Source organism: Aspergillus thermomutatus, assembly GCF_002237265.1.
Source record: "Aspergillus thermomutatus strain HMR AF 39 chromosome Unknown NODE_319, whole genome shotgun sequence".
Classification (NCBI taxonomy): domain Eukaryota; kingdom Fungi; phylum Ascomycota; class Eurotiomycetes; order Eurotiales; family Aspergillaceae; genus Aspergillus; species Aspergillus thermomutatus.
Window position 1 is genome coordinate 787 of NW_020798369.1, and position 27,447 is coordinate 28,233.

Below are 27,447 nucleotides of genomic sequence, written 5' to 3' on the forward strand. Positions count from 1 at the left end.
GCATTTCAATTTGGTTGCGTCAACCATCTTCTTTGATAGTTGCTGATAGATACCAGACTGCGCATGCTTGCGCAACACGGTACATTGAACCGAATAGAGACTCACTACGAGACTCGGCACATTCGATCAGCAACAGCGTCGTTCCGAACTGCTTGTCCCAGTCGATGAGTGAGTGGAAGAGGGAGTAGGAGCTCACGTTGTAAAGGCCCTTACACAGACGACGTCGTTAACAACCAAACTACACAATCCCGGCAAACTGGAACCCTACGCGAGTCCTCCGCTTTCCCCCGAAGCGCTTTGGTCTCTTGACCTCGATCCAGGGCGTAGGGCCTCGTGGGACCGACTGTGTGGTATGGATGGCGATAGCCGACGCATGAAGCAGCATGATCCCTCCAGATTCACAACAAGCTCGGGGTCGGCACGTCGAGGGGTCCCCAGATCATCCCACGATGCTGCGGATCGTTTTAGACAGCATGGACAACCTCCAGCACGTGGAAATCCCGCAGGATTGTCGCAAGCAACGGCAAGATCTCGGCTGTCAGCCTACATGGACTACGGATACACAGACACTGCGTTCCAGGGTGATACCTTGCAAGGGGACGAATTACAACCGTATCCTACGACGTTGCGCGAACAACAGCGCCAGCAGTCGATACAGCAACCATTCGCCCCCTATGAATCGGAGATGGTATATAATCTCAGTCAGCAAGGTCCGACACAGAATCCGTACGAGGTCGTGCCACAGTACCCAGCACGGCAGTCTGCAGCGATTGACGCCCTGTCCAGCCAATTTGCCGTTCCACAGTACTTTCCAGCTAATGACCCGACGGCAACAGGGGTCCCTGCAGAGGTATCGCCCTACCTGAACTCGCACCTCTCTTCAGCTGCTTATAACCAGCCCGGTCCCATTGGGCGCTCGAGCGCAATGCAGCCCTTTCCCGCAACCATGGCCGAGTTTACCCCTGTAGGGACAACGGCAAGACGTTTGGAGCAACAAGCAACGTCTCAGCAGCAGCATCATCATTCACAGCAGCAGCAACAACAACAACAACAGCAGCAGCAGCAGCAGCAGCAGCAGCAGCATGTAACTCCAGATTCGACGGATTTGAATGAAGCATATGGTCAGTTTCAACGAGTATTGCGGTCGACGTTCGATCACATTCGCGCCGGCCGATTGGTAGAGGCTGGGCGATCACTCTTGGAAATTTCCGAGTGGCTTGTCACTAATGCGCGGGAACTCGGTATGTTCTTCCCTAGCCTTTCTTAGAAATTCCCACTCATTACCTTATCCACCATCCTTCAAGAATCGTACCTTTTTATGGTAAGATTGAATACAATACGTGTGCACACTTGAATACATCATTTGATATTGTTGATCGCACTCTTGGCACTTGCCAATGTTACCTTCGTGCCTGCATAGCGGGCATATGAAGATCAATTTCGTGATGAGGCGTGTTAGTCGCTGACCTTTGACCATTCTAGGCATCTTGAGCGACGATCCGTTGCTCTATTCTGATCGATTGCAATTATGGAATGACTTCAACATCTGCTGGTTGGCTGTCTGCCAAAGACAGAAAGATATGACACAGGAGATGTTGCAGACCGGCCATCAGCGGCCGAGCACCTCAATACTCAGTAGTGATCGTTTGGACGATATGGGCAGAGAACTGATTCAGTTATGCGATCAGATGGAGCAGCATGGACTGGTGGACTATCAGATGGGCATTTGGGAGGAGGAGATACTCTGTGGTAAGAACCCCTGCATCAGTCTAGAAAATCCATTTCCAAGAAATTTGGCACAGCAATCTGATTCAGCGACGCATGGCATAGTCCTCGGGGAATGTATCGATCTGATGGAAAGCCGACCAGATAATGTGCGGGCACATGGAGTGAACGCAGCCGCAGCTACCACTTCGCGGTCCTGAGTGATGGTCCCCTTCGAGTTCGAGCTCGCTCTCTCCAATGGCGCAGTCGTACTCCGGTACTTTTGTGGTTGCGCTCGCGTCCGGCCTAACGCAGGAACTAATTTAGTTCTCGAGAACGAATCCCACAAGCCCAAGCGGCCACTGTCTATGGTTCATACGTCCATGACAGACAACCATCAGACGGCCCTGATCTCACTTCTCAGCCCGCACTATGGAGTACTTCTCTTGAATCATGTGTCCATGACTGCATGTCTCTCTTTCTTTTACGTGTATGGCGGAGAAATTAGGCCATTCCATTTTCCGACTCCATTGTCCACGGAGCATGAAGACCTGAAGAGCTTCCCCCACAGGGCTACCATAAGCCCTCATGGGTAGGCATCTCCCATGAGAGGTCTCCCATCACCATTCTCATTTCCGGTGCTCATGTTCCAGAGGTATGAGAGTGAAACCGCATATTACCCACTATCGTCTCATGTATCATTGATGCCTCCCCAGGCAACAACCGATTCTGTATATATAAGCGTGACTCTTTCGCATTTCCGGTGCAATCGGCGGGTGGGGCTTTCCGGGCATATTCAGGACACATCACTGCTTCTTAGCGATAGAAAATCTTGGATTTCTTTTCTGTGTGGTCTACTCTGTTACCACTTCAACAGACGAAGCTGTAGGGGCGTGAACCGGGTACCGCAAATTGGGTCACACCTCCAGAATTCCAATTATTGATGGTTGATAGAGCCCGCCTGCAGCGCGGCGTGACGCCGGCGCAAGACTAGCAGGTCCCGGTTTCCAGGTTCGTACGGCTCATCACGAGTTCACGACCATTGTGATTTGTGACTGACCACAACGAGGCGCGATCCGATGGCTTGGTCGCAGGTCATCAGTCCGGACTCCGATCGTCCACAGCTCGCGAGTCGCGATCTACAGCGGATAGACCAATCGCGCTCCTTCTTCTTCTTCTTCTTCTTCTTTTCTTCTTCTTCTTTTCTTCTTCTTTCGGAGATTGCCTCTAGTGTCAGCCTCATTTTGTCTAAATCCGCCGGAAAGATGTGGGGGCGCTTTTGCATTGCGGATATGACTATGATCATGATACCCAGGGAGTCTACGAATCAGCGTTTGGAGTATTCCTCAAACTCAAGCCAGGAACCGGGAATCGGAGGGAGGGAGGGAAAGGTCCGAAGAAGCGGTCCTCTAAATGAAACCAAAATGAAAACATGATGATATGATATCAGTCTGCACTCGACTCGTCACAAAGTTCGGAGGATTCCAGAGAATATTATTATTGCCGTGGTATCGGGCCCATCACCAAGGGTCGGGAGTTGCTCCCGGTTCCGCGGACGCTAGGCCATACCACTAACCACGTTAAGGGCCTCAATATCCGTACTAGATGGATAATTTAATAGATTGGGACATGACTGCGATGAGCTGCAGCTAATTCATCCATAGCTAGATGTATATGTACTATTTTTTGAGCCCTTGAGCTGGAATAGAGGATCAGAGGTAGCCTAATATATGCATGCATACATATTCATACCTGATATGCTTCTAGCTGACCTCCGTCAATGTACAGTTAGCGGATAGTTTGATTCGTCTCAGTCAGGGTTGTTCAGGCCAGAATTCCTCGTGTTGCTGTGGTGATGTTACATTTTACATAATTCATAGATTATACTGTAAGGCATTGGCATGATCGAGTCCTTTATTAGGTGGTTTGTCATGGATAGTACAGATCTGCCGAGCAGAAATAAGGTAACACGTGTTGACACCATCCAGTACTCGGTACTCGGTACCTTACCTTCAGTCGACGAATGATAACTCTGAGACTAAATCGCTCGCAAGGTCTGATGTTACTTCATACATCCTGTTTTCTTGTTGGCTTCTTTTCTTGTGATGAAGGCATTGGTGGTTTTTGGCATGCAAATTCAATTGTGTCGGGGTTACAGCCGCCTATACAATACTCACGATCTATAGCATAGTTGCACGAGTGAGGCATATATATATTGGAGGGTCATGGACTGTATATGTGCATGTCGTCGTGTCTGTGGCTCCTTCAAGGATTGCCAGGATTTAAACTGCAGAGGTCATTGATCATCGATGATCGTGAAATTCATGTCAGAGCCAAAGGGACAGAAAGGACCGGCAAGTGTTCGACGGCGGTAAGCAAAAAGAACAACAACGCCAGATAACAAGATCGAATATACTCATGTGCAACGCTCAGATTTGGCCTGTTCGAACACGGTCAGTTCAGTCTTGTCGTTTTCTTGGAACGACTCGCTAGAACAGCGACAATAGGGGACATACTCAGTGTCATGCTCAAGCTAACATCCGTATTCTCCACCATCTCAGTGAACTCCTCGAAGCTGATCTTGCCGTCGCGGTCCTTATCGGCCTCCATGATCGTCTTGTCGACGATCTGCTGCAGCTGCACGTCCTTCAGGTTATTGCCCACCATCATCTTCAGCACGATGAACAGCTCGCCGTTGGAAATGTAGCCGTCCCGGTCAATGTCGTAGACCTTGAACGCGAACCGGAGCTTCTCCTCTTTGTTGCCCTTGGAGCTGAAAGCCGAAAGCCCAGACACGAACTCTTGAAAGTCGACATCGCCGCCTCCGTCTTCGTCGAAGATCGCGATCATTCTGCATATCGGTAAGCATATCGCCGAAGTCCTAGTGCTTTTCCACCGCGCCACCATCTCATAAGAGGAGACAGGCATTGTCGCACGTACCTCGTTGCAAGCGGGTTGGAGGACACTTGGGGAAGGGAAAGGAACTCGTCACGATCGATGGTGCCGGAGCTATCCTGCGACATTATAAGTCATGCTATTCACATAGTTCATCACGTATCGACCGGACCTTGTCAAGTTTCATGAATCGCTTGCGGAGTCTGTCCACCTCATCTCTGTCGACTGTCGCTAATGATTAGATCGCGGTCTCAATCAAAGGGGGAAAAAAAAAAAAAAAAAAAGAAAAGAAAAGAAAAAGAAAAACCACTGGTCAGGACTCACAGTTTGAAGCTGAGACAATGTTTTCGAATAGCTGTGATGTCCCAACAGATGCTCTGCGTCTGCGCGCATCATACATAGCAGCATTATTTGGTTCACTCGGTTGCTCCATGTTGATTATCGGCCGTGTGTGGCTGAGGGGGGAATGCAAAAGTTGAGATAAGAGCGTGGGGAAATTATGAACAAAATAAACTATGATGTGCAGTAGAGGCTAGTGGAAAGTGCTTATTAACCTGGTTGTGACATCCAACAGAAACAGCACAGCCAGTGGCGGATAACTTTGAGGAGTGATCGCGAGTAGGAAAGGCTATTTAGCTACCCACAGGTTGCGGCTCCAGTATTCACGTAGCTCATAACATGCCAAGGACATCACCCGTTCATCAATTTGATATCGGCCAGCCCCGCACTAGCCGGAAACGGAGAGGCAAGCGAACCCCTGAGGCCGTGCGCTGGCCTAAGACGGGCCACGCCTGGGTGACATTACAACGTCAACCCAACCGCCAGTGCTGATACTACGAGATTTCAGTCGTCAATATCTTCCACCATCCATCGAATTTCATCAAAAAATTACGGCTACGCGCTTTCGCATGATCAGGCCTATCGATACATACTATTTTTGGGACCGCTATCCCATGGTCGTTGCCGCATTCGCGCCCCAAAGTTCGTATGACTAGGTACGGGGGAATGGGGAGGACGCGCCCAAAAAAGCTCACCTCGAAGGCCTCAATCCCCATTGTCCGGGAAGATGAGATCGACATCATCGACGATGAGGTCCAGAATGCCCTACAACAGATAGAAACTGGTGTTGAGAAGGCTGAGGAGTCGGTCAGTGTTTTCCCCAGACTAATTTTTAGCCACCCCTGCACATATCACGTGACCCCATCACAACCTCACCTCATAGTGAAAATTTCGTCAGCCGATATATTGGGCTCCGAACAGCGTCCGCTAACCCTGTTTTCAATAGGAATTCCATCTTCAAGCCGCTATCAACGCGACTGCCCAAGGAAAAGTAAACGAAGCTCACATCCCCACACCAGAGACCGTCCTCAGTAATCTTCGATATGACGAGCTCTATCCCCCAATCTTCTCGCAGCCGGCGACATACATCCGCTTCTCCTCGACTGTCGAGGACTGTTGCGGATGCCCGTACAACTTGACTGAAGAGGACGATGTCTTCCTCAAGATCATGAACCAGAAGCGGGAGCCGTCGGCCCGGATCACAGAGGATCAATTCGAGGAGGTGATGTACTTCTTCGAGGAGACAGCGCAGAGAAAGCAACCATTTGCGGCTGTAGATAACCCTCCTGTCCTGAGTTTCGCAGAGATGCAAGACTCGATGGATGCAACCGTAGAGGAGAGCGTCAAGCGTTTTGCAAAGGACATATATGAGCACTGGAAGTTGCGAAGGATTGGCACTGGCAACCGTCCACTCCTGCCGAATCTCAAGGTGAGTAGACCTCGTCGCATGGTTACCCGTTTCGCAGGACTGACTCTGGGCAGTTCGAAACTGGTCAAGATACCGATGATACAGACCCATATGTCTGCTTTCGTAGGCGTGAAGTCCGTCAGATTCGGAAGACCCGCGGCAGAGATGCTCAAAGTGCCGATAAACTGCGCAGGCTTCGAAAGGAGCTGGAAGATGCTCGACAGTTGGTTGCACTGGTGCGCCAGCGGGAATTGGCAAGGAAAGAGATGCTCTCGATGGAACGGCAGATATTCCTCCAGCGATCCGAGGTGAAGGAGATGAAGAGGAAACTCAACATCAAAGACGATGATGAGGACCTTATCAACCAGAAGGTAACTTCAATCCAAGCACGATCTCGTCAACCGTCTGCTAATTTGCCGGAGCAGCCAAAGAAGAAGCCCGCGGAGGCGCCAGCTGTACAACGGCCTACCGCTCCTCAGGTCCGGATGCCACAGAAGCCCGGTACTCAGGCTGCGGACGATTTGCAACTGCTGGAAGACGTCCAGGCAGAGAAAGAAAACGAGATTCTGCGGGATATCAAGCAGAACATCGCAAAGCATATCAAGTGGAACGAGGGCTATGTGGATTTCACAAGAGCGCCTCTCTCGCCACCTCCGGAGAAAGCCTTCCAGGCTGCGTTCCGCCCAGCAATCACCACCCAATTGCCGACTCCTCCTTCTTCAGATTCGTCTGACAATATGATGTTGGACTCCGCCTTAGATACAGCCAATTCCCTCTCCTTCCGAGATAAGCTAGTCCCTCGTACATGGGAGATGAATGAGGACACCAGCAAAATACCGTCATTCAGGAGGCGCATTGGGCGCGGCGGTCGCTTGATGATTGATCGTCGAAATCTGGTGTCGCGGTGTAGAATCGAACTGGATCCGCTGAAGGCTGATCGATTCAAGTATGATCGAGAGGATTCGGACCTTGAGTCGGATTTTGAATGTGATCAGTACGATGTCCAGATCATGCAACATCGCGCCATAATGGCTGCTAAAGCGCGAGATCAAGCTGCTGCCGCCGCCCAAGCACATGCGCAGGCTCAAGCGGCTCAAGCGCAAGCGCAGGCTCAAGCGCAGAAGCGGTTGCAGGCTGAACAAACCACAACCAACAATGGGCCCACGAACATGGGGCAGACAATGGGGTCGAACCCCGGGCCTGGTGCCGTTGCCTCCACATCGTGAGATATGAGCTGGGCTTTATTCTTCTCTCTTCATCTCGTGTCTTCTTCTTTTAATCTTCCCCCACTCATATCTTGCATTTGGCGGGCGTTCCTTGATTCCCTGGTTTCCCTCTGCTATCTCTTTTGCCTTGATACTCCTCTGTACTTGTACTTTTACCGCCCCCCCGATACCTTGACCTCACGAGCCGCCACCTTTTAACCTTGACTCCGAACCAACTATCTCGTCCAAGGGACGATAGTTGTGGATGGCAACCCGTTTTCATGACATGACCCTGGAATTATGCGGATGTTAGTGTACATAGCCTGTTCTCTTTCCTCTTGATTTTTTTCGAAACCTATCAGCCGATAGACTCGTGTACGGATAGCGGTGCTTGATGCCAGCAACGAAGAAAATAACAACAGAAGAGACCAATGATCCCTTCTACCCATGCAAGGCGTAGCGGTATGTGTTTCACAGATGTCAGTTCCTGGGAACTTTTGTTCTCCTGGAGTCTCCACTGTCGCCGTTGGCGCCTCGTTTGAGGTCGGACCCTCCATTGGTCGGAGCGGACTTCGCGATGAAGTCGTCAAGCACGTTGGCCAGCGTTTGCAAGATATACTTTTCACCCAGGCGAACCTGAATAGCCATCTTCTGTCGTCGGTCGAATTGGTTCAGGGGCCGGGATGCTTCATACTGAATGAGCCGCGAAAGGATCTCCTCATCCTGGGCAATGGTTGTGGCGTATTGGCTGCCTACGAGCTGGATGGTCTTTAGCAGAACGGCGGCTTCAGCGTGGCCAAAGGACGGCTTGGGAGGTTTGCTCTTCGATTTATGATGCTCCAATTGCTCCGGTGAAAGTGTGAGCGTCTTGAGCAACAAGAGAAGCTCATCCGGAAGGATGTCTGTCAGCGAGTTCTCGGGAGACGGTCTGGGAACGACATATCCATCATCGAGGAGTTCCAAATCTTCCAGAAAGGCGAGCTAGAATACGAGTCAATCATCGGGCCGCGAAAAATTTTTGGAACCGGAAAACGGAGCAGGTGGTAGGTACCGGAGGTTGACTTTCAATGTCGGCACTTTGAAGACCGGCAGACCGGCAGATTTGGTCAAGCGACACTTCGACCACGTCGTACGGAGCATAGTTGTCCGTTACATAGCCGTAACGCCTGAGAAGGTCGGCACGGGGCAATTCTCCATAGTCATTGAAAATCTCGTCTCCTGCCTGAATGGGCTTGATAGCTTTCATGACCAAAGAATCCTCCTCTTGAAAGAGGCGTGCCTGCAGGAATTGAAGATAATGAGTACTGGTATGGCGCACCGGGAGGGAGTGTGCGGAGAAAGGCACCCACATTATTTCGATCCGCATCCGCGTTGAGAATGTCTGCAAGTGGTACCATGCCTTTAGATGACTGGTCCTGCTCATCATCGGTCACATAACCGTCTTCTTCGTCATTGTCCTCATCGTCCCCATCCTCAACCTTTTCAATATCAAATGCATAGGCCATAATAAGGGACCCCATTACATGAGCTAACCCCAGAAGGGCCTGAGCACCCGCTTCGCCGTTCCAGGAGGCTAGGCCCTCAACTGGCGGAAAGAGAGAAGGATTGGCCCTCACAACCGGTGCGATCATCTGCATGATCGAATCTTCAGCACCCTGTTTCCCGATCTTGCTAACGATTGCACTGCCTTGCAGCTCCTGAAGTTCGGAAGGGGACCAGAACATCAGCGTGTCAAAGCTTTTGGGAAGAACTTTAAAGTACGGCGCCCAAGCAGATTGCTCTCCTAGGAGATATTCGTACATCATCACCAGAATAAGGGACAGCCATGGGCCTAATCCCTCCAGATCCTGTGAGAGCAGATCCTTCAGCTTCGAATTCTGAGCCGACAGAACGAGTCCGCGGGGGATGGAGAAAAGCTCTTCGCCGTCGAAGATATCGGACCGAGCCACTGATGATGTAACGATAGATGATCAGAGAGTGGTACTTTGACGATGGTGCTTCTTTCTGGACGGAAAAAAAAACGATGAATCTAAAACCTTTCCGATGGGTGGCCACATACCTACACCTCTCCCGGCAGATTTTGATCGTAGATCAGCGATACTGATTTTCGAATTGATTCTCACACCCGGCCTTCCAGCTAACCATGCGATAAACTCATCTGACTGACGCTGGAAGCTGTCGGAATCAGGAAAGTGGGCTGTGGAGGACATTCTTTTACCGATGAAGAATGTTTGTGACCTGTGTGGGTGGTGGAGTGGAGTAGTATGACCCCCGAGAGATGAGCTGCACACAGACGATTGCGATACGGGAGAGGGGTGCTATCAAGGAAAGCGAAAGAGAAAGAAGTAATTCAATGATGACCAAGAGAATGGAGGGATATCAGCAAGGACCACCCAGCGTTGTGGGAGGAGAAATGCATGGAGTGGGTTCTCGGTGCTAGTGAGCTGGTAGTTGAGGAGCATTTACTTACCTTTATTATTGTATACCCCCGTCGTCGGATAAACGCTGCCGCCGTGTCAAGCCGCTTGCCCGTCCACCAATCGATAACGCTGCTGATAAAAAAATAGCGAATGAAGCCCGAGATTGCCCCTCTTCAGACGAGCTCCCGTAACGAATTAGCCACTTTTAATGAATGTGATAATCTGTTGAGATTTGAATCTGAGGGTCAGTCGATAATAGTTCTTGCCGGTCATGATCGCCATCGGACTCGAAGGCTCGGCCAACAAACTTGGCGTGGGCATCATGCTCCATCCCGAGGATGGCAGCACCCCGCGGGTCCTTGCTAATATTCGTCACACCTATGTCTCCCCTCCAGGCGAGGGGTTTCTTCCCAAAGATACTGCGCGGCATCATCGCTCCTGGGTAGTGAAGCTTGTAAAGAGAGCGCTCAGAGAAGCTCACGTCTCAGTCCGTGATGTGGACTGCATCTGCTTTACCAAGGGCCCTGGCATGGGTGCTCCGCTTCAGAGCGTCGCTGTGGCTGCCCGGACTCTGAGTCTATTATGGGGCAAAGAGTTGGTTGGTGTGAACCATTGCGTTGGACGTATGTGTGACCATAGACGCTGTCCGTTGTCTCATGCTTGAGATCCGAACATTCGACAGCCTCCCGACAATCCTACTGCGATTGTAAAAGCAGAGGGCTAACAACTCGCTTAGATATTGAAATGGGCAGACTAATCACTGGCTCCACCAATCCTGTCGTTCTCTACGTCTCAGGAGGTAATACACAGGTGATCGCCTACAGTTCGCAAAGGTACCGGATCTTCGGCGAAACCCTAGATATCGCCGTAGGCAACTGCCTGGACAGATTCGCCCGAACATTGCACATCTCCAATGATCCCGCTCCGGGGTATAACATCGAGCAACTAGCGAAAAAGGGCAAGCAACTGATCGATTTGCCGTACACAGTGAAGGGCATGGACTGCTCCTTTTCGGGTATCCTCGCCGCCATTGACGGATTGGCTGCATCCTACGGCTTGAACGGCGAAGAGAAAGAAGAAGAGGATGCGGCAGACGATTCTAAACCCACGCGCGCAGACTTATGCTTCTCGCTCCAGGAGACCGTGTTCTCGATGCTCGTTGAAATTACAGAGCGCGCTATGGCGCACGTTGGCTCCAAGGAAGTCCTCATAGTGGGCGGCGTCGGGTGCAATGAACGATTACAGGAGATGATGGGAATCATGGCTCGCGATCGCGGTGGTAGTGTCCATGCGACGGATGAGAGGTTCTGTATCGACAATGGGATTATGATCGCGCAGGCAGGTTTACTCGCGTACAAGACGGGTTTCCGGACTCCGTTGAAGGAGTCGACTTGTACGCAGCGGTTCCGAACAGACGACGTGTTTGTAAAATGGAGAGATTGATATGAGCACCGATCATAATAAGGACACATACGATCCTGCCCACGGACATTAACATCTTTTAATCTTTGCTCTTGTAATATTACGAGTCGCTGTTAAGGATCTTTGTGTAATAGAGAGCTTGGTATCTCTATCTTGTATGGAAAACTCCTGCAGTTTCACGAAGCTAAGATGTAAAAATGGTACATCGCTGAATCCTAGTCCAACAAACATGGGGATAGGAAGGCAGGACCACCAGATGCCTGACAATAACCGCAAACGCAAGTGTGCATCAGCCCATGACCACAAGGAGGCAAAGAAAGGTACAAAAATGTTGGAAGGGGCAGCGGCAATTGATGATATTGCATATCGACATTCATGCTGTAATAACCAAGAAATGAAATGTAAACAGCGCACGGTTGTACATGAAATCGTCCATCATCTGTGTGTAAATTGACCGTAGCCATGCGCCCTGAGGCATGTGAATTGAGAAGACTCTTACATATGTGCATCTATCGGAGGAATTTATGACCATGAACAAGTCGACGAAGTGTCTTCTCCTCGTCGAAACGGATCCTCTGAAGGAATCAGAGAAAAGGCGAGTCGCGTATACTGTAGCGAAGGATCACTGACACCGAGAGTCCAGGCCCGTGACCCAACCATTTCGTGCGAAATCACCGGCAGTGTCACCGAGATTGGATCACGCATCGTATGAGAGAGTACGCAGTAGGCGCCTTTTCCCAAGGGGTTACTAGCCCGTGATGTGGCTGGTCGGCTTGTACAATATCGTTGTGACATACTGCGCGAGGCTGAGTCCATACTCTGAAAATAATGGTGGTGCTTGGCGGAGATCTTACCTTTCGTTTGTATCTGGTTGTCACGCTGGTCGCAAGAACACCATTTTTTATGCTACTCGTTGCGAGATGGTTGAGTACCGTATGATTAGGATAGTTGAGAACACTGCTGTCGTCTTTCATCGGTGTCGTGCCGTTCAGGATCGATTTACCCAGGAATAGTGGAAGACTGGGTGGCGTAGGAGTATCACCAATCACATTAGCAGCTTGCTGGTATTCTGGGCTGTCTTCTTCCTTATCTAGATCGACAAGAAATTGGGGGATAATAGTCCGGAAGTCTCCCAAGGGGATCTCCTCTGGTTCTTCCTTGTCGGACTGATCTTCGACATCGGCTCCATTGCGGTCGTTCCCAATAAGATGGGGGATCACCTGGGGAGGGTGAACGCCTGAAGGAACAGCACTTTTGTTCGTTCTATCGCTTCCTCTGCGCGACCGGTTGACGTCGTCCGCGCTGACTTCAATGTAGTTGACGAGATGATTCGTGAAGTCGACTGCGGTAGGCAGATTATCCGAAGCCCGCATTTCCCCATCCACAATAAATTTCAGATGGTGTGTACCGGGGCGGAGATTCAACGTTGTGGACATGACCCCTGGATTACTTTCGCTGTTCATGAATCATCCATTAGCACCCGTGGCATTCTCTTGTTGGACCAGAGGGCGAGAAGTTGCATCCTGAGTCTGAGGGCGGGAAGGAAGGGAAGAGGAGAGTGGGAGAAGACCGAAAACAATGAAAGGAGTTATTTTGGTCCTCACGATGGTTTCGCAAGTCCATGCACAAAGAGGACAGAATGAGACACAGCAGTAAGTGGAGGATTACATACTTTCTGTGTAAACGATATTTCTTTTCCCAATTGACAAAGGTTCCAGTAACGTAGACTTTCTCTCCGGGGCCATTCCATTCGATAAATGTTGGTACAGCCCTGCCTACACCACTCGGGGTGTATGGTTCGAGCTCGTCTACCGTCTCCTCATCGTCAACGGCAGTGTTGCTGATGCCTGGATTGTCTCGACCAGCTTGTTCACTCAATGGACGACCGCCTGAGACGAACCCGATATGTGAGTCCTCTGGTCCGATGATCGGTGAACCTGGAGTAGCCGTCGCATCGCCGATGGGTAGGGGCATCCGCGGCGGACGTTGAAGGTGGGTGGATGCACTATAATATGTATTGAGAGGTGGGCCAGATGGTGCTACAGCCGGATCATGTCTGGCAGCAGACCGAGAAACAGGTACCTGAACAGGATTGGACGGATCTGGCGAGGGAATATCCCTGTAGTGAGGCTCTGCTTCCTTCGCATCATGTCGGTCCTGCCGTTCGGAATAGCCCTTGGCAGAATGTGTAATGTTGCGCGATTGAAGGCGCTGCTGGACTGGTGTTTGATGTGCTGTGGCCGAATGTCCTGTTGCTGTCTGAGCAGACGCCGAGGGGTCGGCAGCAGTTGCCTTTGCTGCGCCGGATATCGCGTTGGTTGACGGCCGGCGATTCACCTTCTTATCGCCTGCTGGAGCCGATAAATTTGAAGAGCCCGAACTTGGCGGAGCATCTCCGGAAGGGCCCTTTGAAGGATTGTTGCCCATCTGAGCGCGAAGGTGTCTGAGACGACCGGTGTGCGCGGAGGGTAAATGAGGGGGAGGGACAAGAAGTGACTACTGTATGTTAGTATGCCAGCATCAGCGCGCCAGCCTCCAGGGGCTGTACCGAGGACCAAGCGCGAAGTGAATGTGCAATAATGCAAAATGAATGAGTTAAATGCAAGTGTGATGCACAGTGAGTGATTCAGGCAGACATGTAGGCAAACAAATCAGTACGTAGGTATCACCCTGTCAATGAATCATTGGCATCTTTACAGCATTTGATGATGTCGACGTTGTTCCGGGGCTTGCCAAAAGTGTCCATTTAGGGCATAGGGCTCCGTTCTCCAGCTCTGGGGTTGGTTCTTTTTGGTAAGGTGTCGATGCCGCTGTAAGCTACAGTAGCAAGCAAAAGTTACCTCGCTAAGATGGATTCGGTTTAGCGTGAAAGCAGCGACCTGAGGCTGGCCTTGGGCTCCACTGGATCTTTACCTACCTACATCATACTCCATTCCTACCAGTAGCAGAACCTCAAGAGTCTGTAACTCCATCGTTTCGCGGTCAGGTTGGGATTGGGAAACCACCGTTGATAAACGTCCATCAGCTCCTTGAGTTCAAGAATTGGTTGGCCCACTATCGTACCTCCGTTGTCATCCATATATCAAGGGAATGCGGCAGTAGTTCAAGTGTTTGTATTTCAATGGCATGGGCTTCAGCAGTCGCAAATTTGCTTTACTCTATCATATACCCCCTGACTTTTTTGGCATATTTTGCGTATGGACTACTAAACCTTCTGGTCACTCCACTGTTAAAATTGGGCCGTGGTGTCTTGAAGCTTGTCCTCCTTCCTCTTAGGATTCTTGCTAAATTTGAGGTATGGATGTGTTGAAGATTTCCTTTACAGAATCTCTCGAATTCATGCATAACGGCGCTACATGCTCTTGAGTGTTAGAGTGACAAGAGACTGATCTGTGTCGCAGGCCGTGCTGCTATTCTTCGCGACCGCTCTAATCATCGGGTTAATTCTCGGCACTGTAGTGCATTTGACAAGTGCATTTGTTGTCGAGACACTTAATCAGTCATTAGGATTCTCTGAAAATCCACCGAGTCGTGGAAAATCAAAGACTCGGTTACGTCGTCCCGCCAACATAGTCAGGAAGCTTCCATTTGCGAGAGAACCAAGATCACCTAGGGACATTCTTGTGGAATGGTCTGACACGAGAGAGATCAAACCGCTCGGTGATACAGGGAGTTTACTCTCTTCCTCAATCTTAGAAGAGGAGGAATTCAGCCATGATTCTGCTTAGCAGGCTGAATTAAGACATGCGGATACTCGCAGTATTAGCCCATAGAACCTTTTGAACAGGCTATGATCGAAGCTGGAGGAAGCGTCAAAACAAAACTCGACTGCAGTACGGAGATTCTTTTGGATCCAATCAACTGCTGACAGGCTTGGTAAATGAGGTGATTCCGGGAGGGACCCTGGCTGACGGTGCACAGGGCCATAAGAGGGTCATATTTCGCTGGTCTATGGATCGTATGTATGTACATTAGCCAGCATATAAAATGAACCGTCTGCAAGTACAAGCGACTCCCGACAACTCACGCACAAAAGCAACAAGAGCAATGACTCGAGAGTTGAATGCTAGTACGCCGAAAGTAAGCCCGTTTTCACCCAACTCCACCGCAGCTGCGACCAGAGAATTACCATGAATCACAGAAGCTTATGCACATGTACTACCTTCCCAAAATCAGACTTGACAATCTAAGTAGGACGACCAAGATGAATAAGACAATTCGTAGTTTAGGGCGTAAATGATGCAAACAGCATCATGAATCCCTAACCCTGTTCAAGTGACGGAATACCCTCAGTGAGCCACCACGATACCGGCCGTAGTTGATGGAAAAATCGCTAGTCTACTTCACTGCTTCAGTCACACCGTTTAATGCTCAATGAGAATAACAGAATAACAGTATACCCATGGCCGTTACAGGGCCAACGGCTTGCAGCATGATTTTGCTTGATGCTCTGACCATAATAGCCACGAATACCTCGTGTCTGGATCTGTCCCAGGGCAATCTAAAGCTGAAGATGCTGGGACAGATTTACAACTTCACAGTTGCGATGATATCAAACTTCCTGATTATCCCACAATTGGATGTCTTTGTATGTCAACACAGTTATATGAGCCTCGTACAAACAGAAGGACTACTGCATGGAGACGATCGGTTCGCGGAAACTTCCCGTTGTAGTCTCCAAGATATGATAAGTCGGTGATGGAGAGAACTCTGCTAACCTGTTGCTTTGAGTTGTCGCGCAAAGAGTCCTGAGCTCGAATGGGAAGGGCAAAAAGGGATGCCATGGATGTTCAGAGCTCCCGACTCGCTTGTCGCGCTTGTCCTCCTTGATGGTTGTGTCGACACCGTCCCGGGAAAAGAATCACAGTAACTAATACACCTGTGTAAATCAGAGACCCACTGAGAACTGAGGTTATTACTTTCGAAATGTGGACGAAAACCCTCAATCACAGCGGTTCCTTGGCCTACTTTTCCAGATGATTGGTAGACAGACATAGCTCTTATCCAGCTGGTGCACCTGGAGTAAAGGGGTAGACCACGAAGAAGGCAAGTCAATCGAATGAAATCGCGCTGACGGGGTAATTCGACTATATTGCTGCAAGTAACTCCATCAGTGGTCTGCTTGAACGCGATATGTTAGCATAACTGCAAATCTGCTAGAACAGGCAACAAGACAGACACTGCGTAGGAGTTTGCTTTAAACATTGGCAGCAATTCTGCCGTACTAAACCCACCATGAAAAGTGATAATGTTGGTTTATCAAAAGAGTTGCATTGCGAACTTCGATCAAACGACAGTCAAGACAATATGATTCCTGACATATCAGGTAAAACTATCAAACAAGCTCACAGTATGTAAGACACACAAACATGCCCCATACTGATATCCATCCTGCGATCCACCGGACGAGATATGACAGAAGGCTAAAAAGGAGTCAACATGTCGGAGACAAGAGTGAGAAACTCAAAAAAGGCCGGAGTACTCAGACAGCCGCACAGACTCGGCGGAGAAAATCCAATCGGGAATGAATAGAATTAGATGGCGGATGAAAGTTAAAAGAGAGGAAGCGTAAAACAATACCTAGAATCAGAGAATGGTAACACGCTTTGACTAAGGTTGTCTATCAATTGCACCTTGCTTTGGTTAAGCAGGGAGGAGAGCAAGTATACACACAATCTGAACAGGCAATGGATGATGTAATTCCTTTAACCCTTATGAGAAACTTGATAGATATTGAGCCGTTGGAGGCAAGAATGTGTCTTGACATCTTGTACGACAATGTTGACAGCTGGAGAGTTTCAAACCCTTGCATTTCTTCATGCCCGAAATCTGGGTAACAAACTTTGGTCATTGCAATTAGTGCAGAGCTTATTTAGGTTGTGAGGATCATAAGGGCCCAGCAATAATAATAAGAAATCTAATTTTGTGAGGAATTAGCAAAGTCTACCTATTTCTGATGAAAATCCAGGTCCTCTGTAATTTTTAAACTTTGCAGCACTTCTCACTGTCTGACCTAGAGGGAAGTACGGGATAGTCACTTAGATAGAAATGATAATACTCCGTAAGAGCATGGACTATGAGCACGGAGTACTGCTAATAATGTTCTCCTGGGTAGAAGGCAACAAGTAGATTACCTGTAGATAACACTAACAACAACAATCAAATTCACAGGTGCAGTCCCCAAGTCCAGTCCTCGAATTCCCTGTCATTCATGCCCAGGTATGATTGATCGATGAGGCCCCCACTCTAGCCGCGCTGCATTTTCATCATCTCACAGGAGCAATGCAGATCCGCGTTCAGGAGTCGAGTACTAAATGTCTCCGGAGTACAATACTCCCATCCCTATCAATAATAATCGCTTATCAAAACGCATTGCTCCGAAGTACTGGACCTATGACAAGGGCTACAGCACTTACTCCTTTTTGTACACTTTTCTGAGTACTCCGTGGTCAGAATTACGTGGAGAATGTAGACTCTTGAACCCTAAAGGCCTAAGCTGTTTATGTCCAGCTCTTAAGCCTCTTGACTAACTAGAGTACTAGTACTAGAGAGTGATAGACATGGTCACTTCGCACTAAAAGGGCACTAAAGAGTCCCTGTAAACTAAACAATAACGGGTATAGCTCTCCCCCAGGGCCCTCTAGAGTTCCAAGTTCCTGCCCCTCCTTGTTGGTGACCATCACCAGAATAACGCCGAATATACCCCTAGCGGCATCAAATCGAGGATTTGAAGGATCAAGAGGCAAAAATGGACCGAAAGGATTTTGAAGCCGTAAGAGGCTGAGGGTGATGATGCTGGAGCACTGACCTGGTTGAAAAGGGAGATTATTGCTAGAATGCTCGTAGTCTAGTTTAGTCCTCCGTATTGATGCCTCATGTCGAAGAAGTTTCCGCAAGCAGTAAAGTGGAGGATGAGACACGCGCAGACGCCAAAGCCACGTTTTTTAATTTATTTCTTATTTAATATAATTGTCTACAGGTGTGGTGTCCTTGAATAATTTCTATTCCGCCATCTGAAACTTGATCCCTGTTTGTGTCAGATGATTGTAAATAGCTTCATTCTCCTATTTGCCTTACTCAGTACTCCTAGACTACCATAATACGTTCATTATCACTATGATCAGAGGAATGGGACACAGTGATCAGCATGGTTTCGAAATCTGAGGTCAATCGAAATAGGACGTGTGGAGCAAAGCAATCAGCGAATAAAAAGGAAAGAAAAGAAAAAAAAAAGGAGGCTACCACCGCAGACCATACCATGCAAGGGGCTAGTTAGTACCAAGTACTTTGTAGCAGACTCGAAACATGACTCTTTGGGGGAACAATCTAGAAGATTTCGTGTTCAAAATTTCAACTGCCTTCAACTGCCTTCAACTACCATGGCGATCGGGCTGATTATCTAAAGTCTTGGGTTTCGCTTCAAGAAGGCGCTGATTGGTGTCGAGCATCCTAGCAGGACGATAGTTTCGATCAACGGTGCATGGCTTTGCGATGGAGTACCGAGTACATCAGCAGTTTGCCAGTCTAGCATACATGGAGTAGCTACAAACGACAGCAAGACTTTGTGTCCGCCTCCTCTAAAAAGCTAAGCAACAATCGGAGTGCACATTGATACTAAGGGCTGAGCGTTGAGGAGGCTAAGGATTAGCTAGTACTAATAATCATGTGGCAGTGGCACAGCTTGGACAGAAACAGAAGACAAAGAAAAAGCACATATGGAGTAGATAGATCATAGAATAATAAGAAGCCAATGAAACACAAGATTGCCAGGGTATCCACTCAACAATACATGTTTCGTCGATCTTCTGCGTACAACAGAGTCGATACTTGATATTCAAAAGAAGCATACTGACGATGGCTTCGAGCTGGGACGAATTTCAAAAGACCTTGAGAACCTTCATTGTGGCGGCTTATTGAGAAGTGTATTTATACACTCATGGCCTCATTCTGAACACATTGGCAGTGGACTCGTTTTGATCTTTATGGAGTATATATGGTTTAGCAATCAGGAGATATCTAGAAACTCCGGAGCGCAATCCAGTCCAGCTGAAGTTATCAATCATCTCCAATAACAAGATAAGACAGCTCCTAGCCATAAGCATGTGGGGGTCTCCCATGGCAATTTGGTTGCCTTCACCAACCCTATCATCGAAATCATTTCACTGTTGAATGTAATTTCCACCCGGCTTTGGGTGTGCTACACAAACAGCGGTACGGAGTAGTATCCACCAAACACGGAGTACCATAGTCTGCCTCTTGGTGATCGGACTTGGTCATGACTCTTGAATTAGGATTGAAACATATATGATTACAGTTAAATTATTAGTGATCATGAGGTTTGGACAGCGGCGATACGAGGCATTCCTCATCGTCAGGTGGCTGTGGCTAGGCTATTAGGACAAGTAACATGTCACTGCTGACCTTGCCTTCTCCGCATTACGGAGTACTCAGATGAGAATGAACTGCTTCAGCTTAATAACAATACGCTTCATACGGAGTATCAAGGTAGCTGAGAATTGATTGTAAATAGTTGCAACAAGCGGTAGACTAGATACTTGGGCGTTGGGACTATTGCCGTCAGTGGGGAAAATGCTAAGATGGCCTAACTCTTGGATTGGAGGCCCATGATTCGGGACTGGGACGCTGGGAGCCTGGGAGAGTCTGAGCAACCGTGGCCATTGGAGGGATTGGCTGACTGGTACGCCGGAAACGACACTAAAAAGTGCACTGGGTTCCAATCAAATGGAAGTCAGTGAATTTGTGATGGCTGCTCGACAGAGTAAGGTAGATACATCCCGTCATTCGCCGGGGCCGTCCTCTTGGATTAGGACATAGATGCCCCCCGCGAACCGCAAGGAGTGAATTACCTAGCTACTCAGTAGCCTGCTACTCCGTGGAATTGACCACTAACTACTGGGGTATGTGAATCTACCAACTTGTTATCATGTGGTTATCATACTCTCCTCTGATCTGTTCTCTCTGAGACCTGTTCTTGGTTGCCAAGCTTGCGTCCTGCATCATGGTGTGTTCCCACAGGGCAGCCTGCTTGATATCTTGAAGGCAATGCATCGCTGCAGCCATGTATCTATCCATAGTTTGCCCTAAATCATGAGTACAACTGTACGAAGGGTAGGAATTTACAAGAAACAACAGTACTACTCCGTAGCGATTTGCAAATCAATGCAGATTTGTAAACTCATGTGCGGAGTCTCGTCCATATGGAATGCCTGTCTCTGCAAAACCGAATCTTGCTTCCCCAGAATTCAGGTAAACTCACTAAAGTCCCCTTCATGATTGATTCGCCCCTTGTGGCTTGCTGACCACGGCCGAACCACACCTGGTAAGAAAGACTGTGGCCCACGACTTGGCCAATGTCCAGCAGACTGGTAAAAGTACACAAAACCACATACTGTATCTACTCCGTACTGCTTACACATGCAACATAGGCAATAAGAGGGATGCTCATCCGAGTTACGTACACATACCTACAAGTCTCTGGGCAATGCGTGGCCAGTGGCCCCCTCTGTCGGAATCAGGTCTCACTTCTCTGGGAGTTGGGGCATGGTATGTAACTGAGAGGAGGCAACAAGATAGAAAATCAAAAAAGGAGCGACAATGCAGAATGACCAGCTCATGATTCCCTGATACTACTTTATTCGACCGGTTGCTGTCTGGTGACGCTGGTCTTGGTTCAAGATCAGCTAGGTACCTGCGAGTCGATCATTGACTTACCACAATGAGCCACCTGCGTTGGTACAAATACCTCATTACGTGCTCTAAAAGCTGGCCACCCTCTACCATATGCAAGATGAAATTCCTGCACATTGTTTGACCACATCATGAACAGGCTAGCAGTAACGGAGTAGATTGGATCAAGGAATCAATCTACTTCATGAGGCCCTGCCCTCTTAGAATTCCAGTCCTACTTGTTTCCTTGCGCATTTCCAGGGCGATTTGTGTGACAATGGTGCGTGTCTGGAGTCTGAAATTACGATGATCTGCTATACAGTAGGTACCGGCTAGTACTAGTTGATACTAGTCTGGTGCTGATGGACTCATGTCCGCTCTAGTACAGAGTGCCCCCTGTTCTGGCCTCCTTGGTTTGAGACGATCGCCTGGTTCGATCAGGCTGACTTTGTCAACCTGTCCGTGTGGATGCGGCATTTCTGGCATTTCTGGTAGCGGTGCTGGAGTCTCAGACTCACGTAGTCGGGCGTAGAGCACTAGAGATATGTCAGAACAGCCTTGCTCTCCAGTACCTCGGGCCATGACCCTCAGACAAACCACATCCAATCACACCAGCGACTCCCGAGTCTGACCGTTGCTGGGCCATTGCAGCAGTACATCTACATCTGCGTCCGAGAAGAGGCCATGAGTCGTCATGAACTCGCAGTCGTGATAGTTGCGGCTGTATTTCAGGCTGTTCAGCCCTTATTCTCTTCCTGTCTTAGCCCACGTCTATGGTTCCCCGGCCATGGCGTCACGGTGGTGCAGACTGAGAGTAAGCTCGGACTCAGACTAATAGTTGGGACACTGAAGTTTCAAACCAGCTTCGATTCCAAGCAAAGGATCTTACCAAGGCAGAGAGACATGCGACGGAGAGACATTTCCATAAGGAGATCAAAATCAGGAAACGCTTTGCTGAACGCCGGGCTCCAAGAATTGCAAAGAAAGATGGAGAGCCTCTCCTCGTACATGCAGATACGAAGGGCGAAATCAGACCACTTTCTCTTGCTTAATATGAAGCTCGGCTAGCCGATTAGATCATTGGCTAGGACAGGTCACAAGGAAGTTACTCCGTCGTCCATGCACTGTACTCCATCAATTGCACTACAAGTACAAAGCCCCCAAAAGATCGAAATCTGAATACTGGAGATGTACTCCGTACGGTCCATTCTTATCAGGGGTGATTCTGATCCATGTACAACAGTTAGTCAGCGGGATAAGAGGGATTTCCTGCTTGGAGGATTTCGGTTTTGCTTTGTCTTTCAGGCTTTAGACGCGCACTAATTACCAAGAACCAGGTTAGCCTTTTCCTTTCAGTTTTCAGCAGCTTTCCCCGGCTTTTCCAGCTGCATGCAATTGTGATCTGAATATGATGTATCCTACCTATTTGCTTGTGGTTTACTGTGTCCTCCTGCATGTGGTGCAGCCCAAGTCTCCTGATTGTTGGTATGTACTTCACTCCACTCTATTCTACTCTATCTTTCCAACATGACGAAGCAATCAAGGCCGTTGGAAATGCGGGGTAGATGTCAATTCTGTTATTGTGTAGTGTTTAGTGATATGTAGTTTTCTGGAATTGTCTCTCAAGAAGATAGTGTTGCAAATGCGAAAAACTGATATTATTGTAGTAGTTTGTGACGAAAGATAAGCGGGGATGAACGGCCCACCGCATCAGAAGTTGACTCTTGACGCTTTGCATCTTCAAGTGACATTCTTGAATATTGAGGTCTAGATGGATGTCAAATTGGCGAATGCATGATCTATCTGCATCGGTCCTTTAAGTTCAAGTTGAACGCTAAAAACCCGATGATCTATCCGTACCCATCGATGGTCCTGTTATCACTATGGAGTACGGAGTACCTAGGATTTCGATCTTCGAAAAGGGGGAAAATCCTAACCGAATTGAGTTTCGACAAGCACGCGCCAACACTGATCGTCTACTGTTCACCCAAGTCATCGGGACCTGCCACTTGGCGCCGGGTCTATGGGTATTGACCGTATTGGACATCTAGGTAGTCTGCCGCCTGGGAATGGACTATGAGCCTATGATAATAATGGATGGTCAGCCAGTGATTCAACTCCATGGTGGCGACTGGCACTCAAATCACAACAATTGAAATTTGAAAATAATCAAGGTCATTTTTTTCTGTCAAGTCCTACGCCCTGTTGCCTTGAGTCCGTCTTACCTAACGTAGAACCCTGCTAGTGCCGAAGGATTGTTCCATTGAATGTCACAGATGAGTATGGTATTTCTGGTCAACAAGGCACCATCTGTGAGACTACCACCTGGATCTGCTGAGGATCTCCCGTGAAGGTTTTTTTTATTGAGCGTCCAATATAAGCTCAAGGGACGAACCCCCTGAAAAAAACCCAGGGAGTTACCGAAGACTTTTAGTCAAATTCAACTTTATTCCTAGATCAGCCATGGAATGAATCTTGTCGTTTACTTTAGATGACCGCGCTATGGGACTGTAGTCCATACAAAGTATCTACTCTATCTAGTACTATGCATACATACATCCTGTCTCTCTTTCTTATTAGGTACACATACTCCTTTTCTTCGCCACGGGATTTCATTCTTTGCCATCCCAATCAGCAAAGTCTTGCTCTCCATCGAAATTTACAGAATCCGACTGCAATGTCCGGCCGGTATGGAGCAGCCACGAGAGGCCGTGATTGGTACTGTCCGTCGGGCAAGTGGAAAAGTCACAGGCTGCAAGATGGCGAAAGAGGAATTCCCTCGTCCTGTATTCCTTGTATGGCAACAGTACTTATTCTGATCTACGGAGTAGATACCCTACCCATCATAAAACGACAATACAGATGGAGGCGGCAATCTTTTTCGAGTCCAGGCGACGCAGGGCTGGTTGAGTTGCGCACAGTCCTCTCCTTTTCCCTGGGCACCGGGCCGGTCGCAGACACATTTCGTGTTGTCAATACCATGACTCTTTATCGACTACTCGCGATGGCGAGCGAAGCCGATCGGACTTGAGAAGTCGGTACTCCTAAGGGGGATGGAGTATGCAGCACGATAACGGCGACTATGACAGCCTCAAATCGCCAGGATCGAGGTACATAGTTGACCGGGCTTCCAGTTCTGGACGGCCACGAATTTCTTTCGGGTCCAGGAGACCGCAGAATTCCGCATCAAGGAGTCAAGTGATTTGGTCGCAAGAGACAACCGCCCGAACGATCAGGTCCCTAATATTATTCGGTCATTTGATGGTAACCTACTGTAAGCTATCTAGGTAGCTACTATCTACTTAGTACTTACTAAATTAGCTTTTCCATATTCGAGTTGATCTACTACTCTAGGTGTGGTCCACCAGAACAAGATCAAGCCTAATTAGATAATGGTCATCATTTCTCCAGACCCTCTTCGACGTTCGACCAGAAATTGCCTCACATCCTCCACAGCAATAAAATCACATTTAATATACATAGTACAGGCTGCGGAGTAGACTATGTCAGTGAGAGTAAATCTGGGCTAGATAGTAGTTTCATCAAATCATCACAGATTATTCTCATTTGCTCAGTGCCCAATCTCATCTTCGTCCCGCCTGTTATTCCTCTTTTTATTGGACTATGAGTCTTACGACTGACCATGGATTCTGTCACTTAAGATCAGTTTCCATGAGATGTGGGGACACTCAGCAGTACGGAGTACAGTAGCAGGTATAGATCTTAGTGCCTCCTGTTATTTTATTAGGGCTTTCTTCAGGCTTTCACAGATTGATTGGTATCTTTAATATTTGAAATTGAATATCATATCATTCTAAATGAATTCATTTCCTCAAGTCATGATGATATCGTCAGAAGGGTGGACACGAGGTGACGAGACAAGTGAGCTCTCAGCCTCTCAGACAGGTGCTCCTCGAGTCTTTTCCTGAGTCTTCACCGTGAGCGGAACCATGGTTGGACAACCGCCTCTAGATACTCCACCTGCAGGCAACCCCTCAATTACTGCTCAGTGCTCACTACGGTACTCAGTGTACTCACAGACCAGACGCTGCTTTCCAGGGCGCACAGCTGCCACCACCGATATTATTTTGTTCGCTGAGATCGTGGAAAATACTACAGTACTGGACTCCCGTACTCTGTTCTCCATAGACGTCGAGTGCTCTATGCAACTTCATCTTGAACCTGGCCTGAGATTGCGGTGCAGTGCAGCAGTGTTGATAAGCAGTAAGTATTCAAGCCCCCTTTGTGCTAAGGTAGTGTGCTGTCTTCCCCAACCAAAGAATCCACTTCTCTTTTCCAGTGGTGGCTGGTGAGTGGTGACCAGTGAGGTTTGCACTATGCAGAGCGCAAGTTACTGTATGCTCCACTCTTTTCGTGTCCCCTTATCCATGGTACGGGGATGATGACTGGTATGTTGCTTCTTGTCTCTCAAGGACTTGGTGCTGCTCTATGTTGAGATGTTCATCACATTATTGTTTAGACAGATAGGATATTTAAGTTGTGATAAAATAAGAACATGCCTCAAAATATATTTCCCTTCGTGATTGCTTTCATGATTATCTTAATACCAACAAGCTGCTCAATGTTCATGCAAAAGGCCTCGGGCCTACCTGTTGTCCTGTTAATAACTACTCCATCCATCATCCACTCTTTCCCCGCGCTGACCTTCAAATCCCGTCACTACCTCTTAGTTACTGGATGCACTCAACCACATCTTCAAGGCGCTTCGGACTCCATCTTGATGTCAAGCACAGTCAGGGTCAATGTAAGCGAAACCGAAATCTCCATCCTGACGACTATCCTTCCCCGCCTCTTCCTGCCGAGTTGTTTTGGGAGGGGAGATTCGGAACCTGAATAGAACTATGAAGCTTTATTATTGTGGATACCTGAGTCTGCCACAGGAAAACAATATGTCATGTCATTTCTCTCAATGATCATGATCACAAGAAAAAGAAAATATCAAACGTCATTACTACTAACGGTTAGGTAGTTACCAGACAACCCCAGCAAGTGAAACGCGGTACCTGCTTCTGCCATCCCCCGCTTGCTTCCCTCCCTTCTGTCGACTGCTGAGTGTAGGAGTAAGGTAGGTTGGTCCCTTTTCCCATCCCTCGTCTGCCCTTCCGCTGCTGTTGGCGGACAACTTCACAGCATCATCATTATGTGACGCTTTCCCAATTAATTTCTCCTTCTTATTTTGTTTTATTGCTTTTTTCCCCCTATTTTCCTTCCTCGTTTTCCTTTTGATTCTCGTAGTACTCCGTCTATTACTCTTCCACTCAGTACGGAGGACTAATGTGCCATTTATCTTATTCCCATGTGTGCCAATATCATCGAATAGCTGAGTCAAAAAGTCATCATTTGATAGCTGGTGCAGTGGCTCTTGGCCTTTTTCTCAGGTATCTATTGGAATGTTGGATCCCGCGATGGTCTCATGGATGGAGATCCACCGTCATCTTCTCTCATGGCTTTTGGTCTTAGTCTCCTGCGGCGTTCTCTACTAAGTGCTAGCCCCTTGGAAACTTGGGAATCACTAGTTGCACCTAGCCTATCGTCCTAGCCTCCACCCCGATTATTTCGTCCTCCTTTCCAATCATAATAAGGTAATAATCATGATCTTGCCTCCTCATCCATCCCTCTCTGGGCCTCTGGGCCTCTGGCTGCTGCTCAGGCCTACCTGACTACCGGATTACCCTGGGTCGCCCCGCCCACACGACGTCTTTAGCTGCCCATCAGCTAAGTAGTCTAGTCTGGTTTATTCTATCTGGAATACTAACTGTGATTATCTAGTTCTTCTGCTGCTGCTTACTATCTATCTACTCCGTACCTAGTTATCTACTCCGTGCTCTGTAACTATTGCTGCTGCTGCTACTGCTGACCATACCCGGCTTTGTCCTAGCCTACTCTCCTGTAGCTAGCATAGTGCCATATAACCCGGTTCTTATTTTTTTATCTATTTATTATTTATTATTTATTATTATTTTTCTTTTTCAAAAAAATTGTATTTTCCTGACGAGCTGCAAAAAAAATAGAATAAAACAAAATATAATATAAAATAGCAAAACAAGTAGAGGAGATGAGCCTTGGTCTGTTGCATGTTATGCGTTCCTCAATCGTCACCGATAATTTCTTTAAAATCAGTCCCCCTCTCCATGTTGACACTTCTTCCCCAGGTATCTATCATATCTCTTTCCTTCTGTTCCTTGCCCTTGTGTTTAGGCTTGCTTTCTTTTTTCTCTTTTCTTATTCCAGCGGGTGGTTTCTTCTCGTTGCTTCTCGTTTCGCATGGCACTGGTGGCTGTCCTGAGTCCGTCCCAAAGTGGATAAAATCGGCTGACATTCCTCCTGCTACGATACAGTTACAGAA

General features: G+C 48.3%; 6 protein-coding genes across 6 annotated transcripts; 3 read left to right on the forward strand and 3 right to left on the reverse strand.

The window, feature by feature from the left end:
* Positions 1 to 217: 217 nt before the first annotated feature.
* Positions 218 to 1,925, forward strand: CDV56_100324 (uncharacterized protein; the record flags this gene model as incomplete). Its single annotated transcript, XM_026753943.1, has 3 exons — positions 218 to 1,241; positions 1,483 to 1,749; positions 1,831 to 1,925. Coding segments are annotated over 3 exons (1,386 nt in total), but the record flags the coding sequence as incomplete, so codon positions are not given.
* Positions 1,926 to 4,133: 2,208 nt separating this feature from the next.
* On the reverse strand, positions 4,134 to 5,032 carry cnaB (calcineurin regulatory subunit B; the record flags this gene model as incomplete). The annotated part of the gene is made up of 5 exons (XM_026754568.1): positions 4,134 to 4,144; positions 4,221 to 4,555; positions 4,645 to 4,713; positions 4,767 to 4,830; positions 4,924 to 5,032. 5 exons carry the CDS (start codon positions 5,030 to 5,032, stop codon positions 4,134 to 4,136), a joined length of 588 nt encoding a protein of 195 aa, XP_026610403.1.
* A 572-nt stretch (positions 5,033 to 5,604) lies between these two features.
* Positions 5,605 to 7,572, forward strand: EPL1 (enhancer of polycomb-like protein 1; the record flags this gene model as incomplete). The annotated part of the gene is made up of 3 exons (XM_026754794.1): positions 5,605 to 5,745; positions 5,885 to 6,367; positions 6,421 to 7,572. The coding sequence occupies 3 exons, from the start codon at positions 5,605 to 5,607 to the stop codon at positions 7,570 to 7,572; spliced, it is 1,776 nt and encodes a 591-aa protein (XP_026610404.1).
* Positions 7,573 to 8,031: 459 nt separating this feature from the next.
* On the reverse strand, positions 8,032 to 9,761 carry CDV56_101548 (ribosomal lysine N-methyltransferase; the record flags this gene model as incomplete). The annotated part of the gene is made up of 4 exons (XM_026755167.1): positions 8,032 to 8,532; positions 8,603 to 8,830; positions 8,901 to 9,499; positions 9,611 to 9,761. 4 exons carry the CDS (start codon positions 9,759 to 9,761, stop codon positions 8,032 to 8,034), a joined length of 1,479 nt encoding a protein of 492 aa, XP_026610405.1.
* A 481-nt stretch (positions 9,762 to 10,242) lies between these two features.
* Positions 10,243 to 11,414, forward strand: kae1 (O-sialoglycoprotein endopeptidase; the record flags this gene model as incomplete). Its single annotated transcript, XM_026755457.1, has 2 exons — positions 10,243 to 10,594; positions 10,708 to 11,414. The coding sequence occupies 2 exons, from the start codon at positions 10,243 to 10,245 to the stop codon at positions 11,412 to 11,414; spliced, it is 1,059 nt and encodes a 352-aa protein (XP_026610406.1).
* Positions 11,415 to 12,141: 727 nt separating this feature from the next.
* On the reverse strand, positions 12,142 to 12,829 carry CDV56_102101 (putative Snf1 kinase complex beta-subunit Gal83; the record flags this gene model as incomplete). Its single annotated transcript, XM_026755720.1, has 2 exons — positions 12,142 to 12,189; positions 12,248 to 12,829. 2 exons carry the CDS (start codon positions 12,827 to 12,829, stop codon positions 12,142 to 12,144), a joined length of 630 nt encoding a protein of 209 aa, XP_026610407.1.
* Positions 12,830 to 27,447: the final 14,618 nt, after the last annotated feature.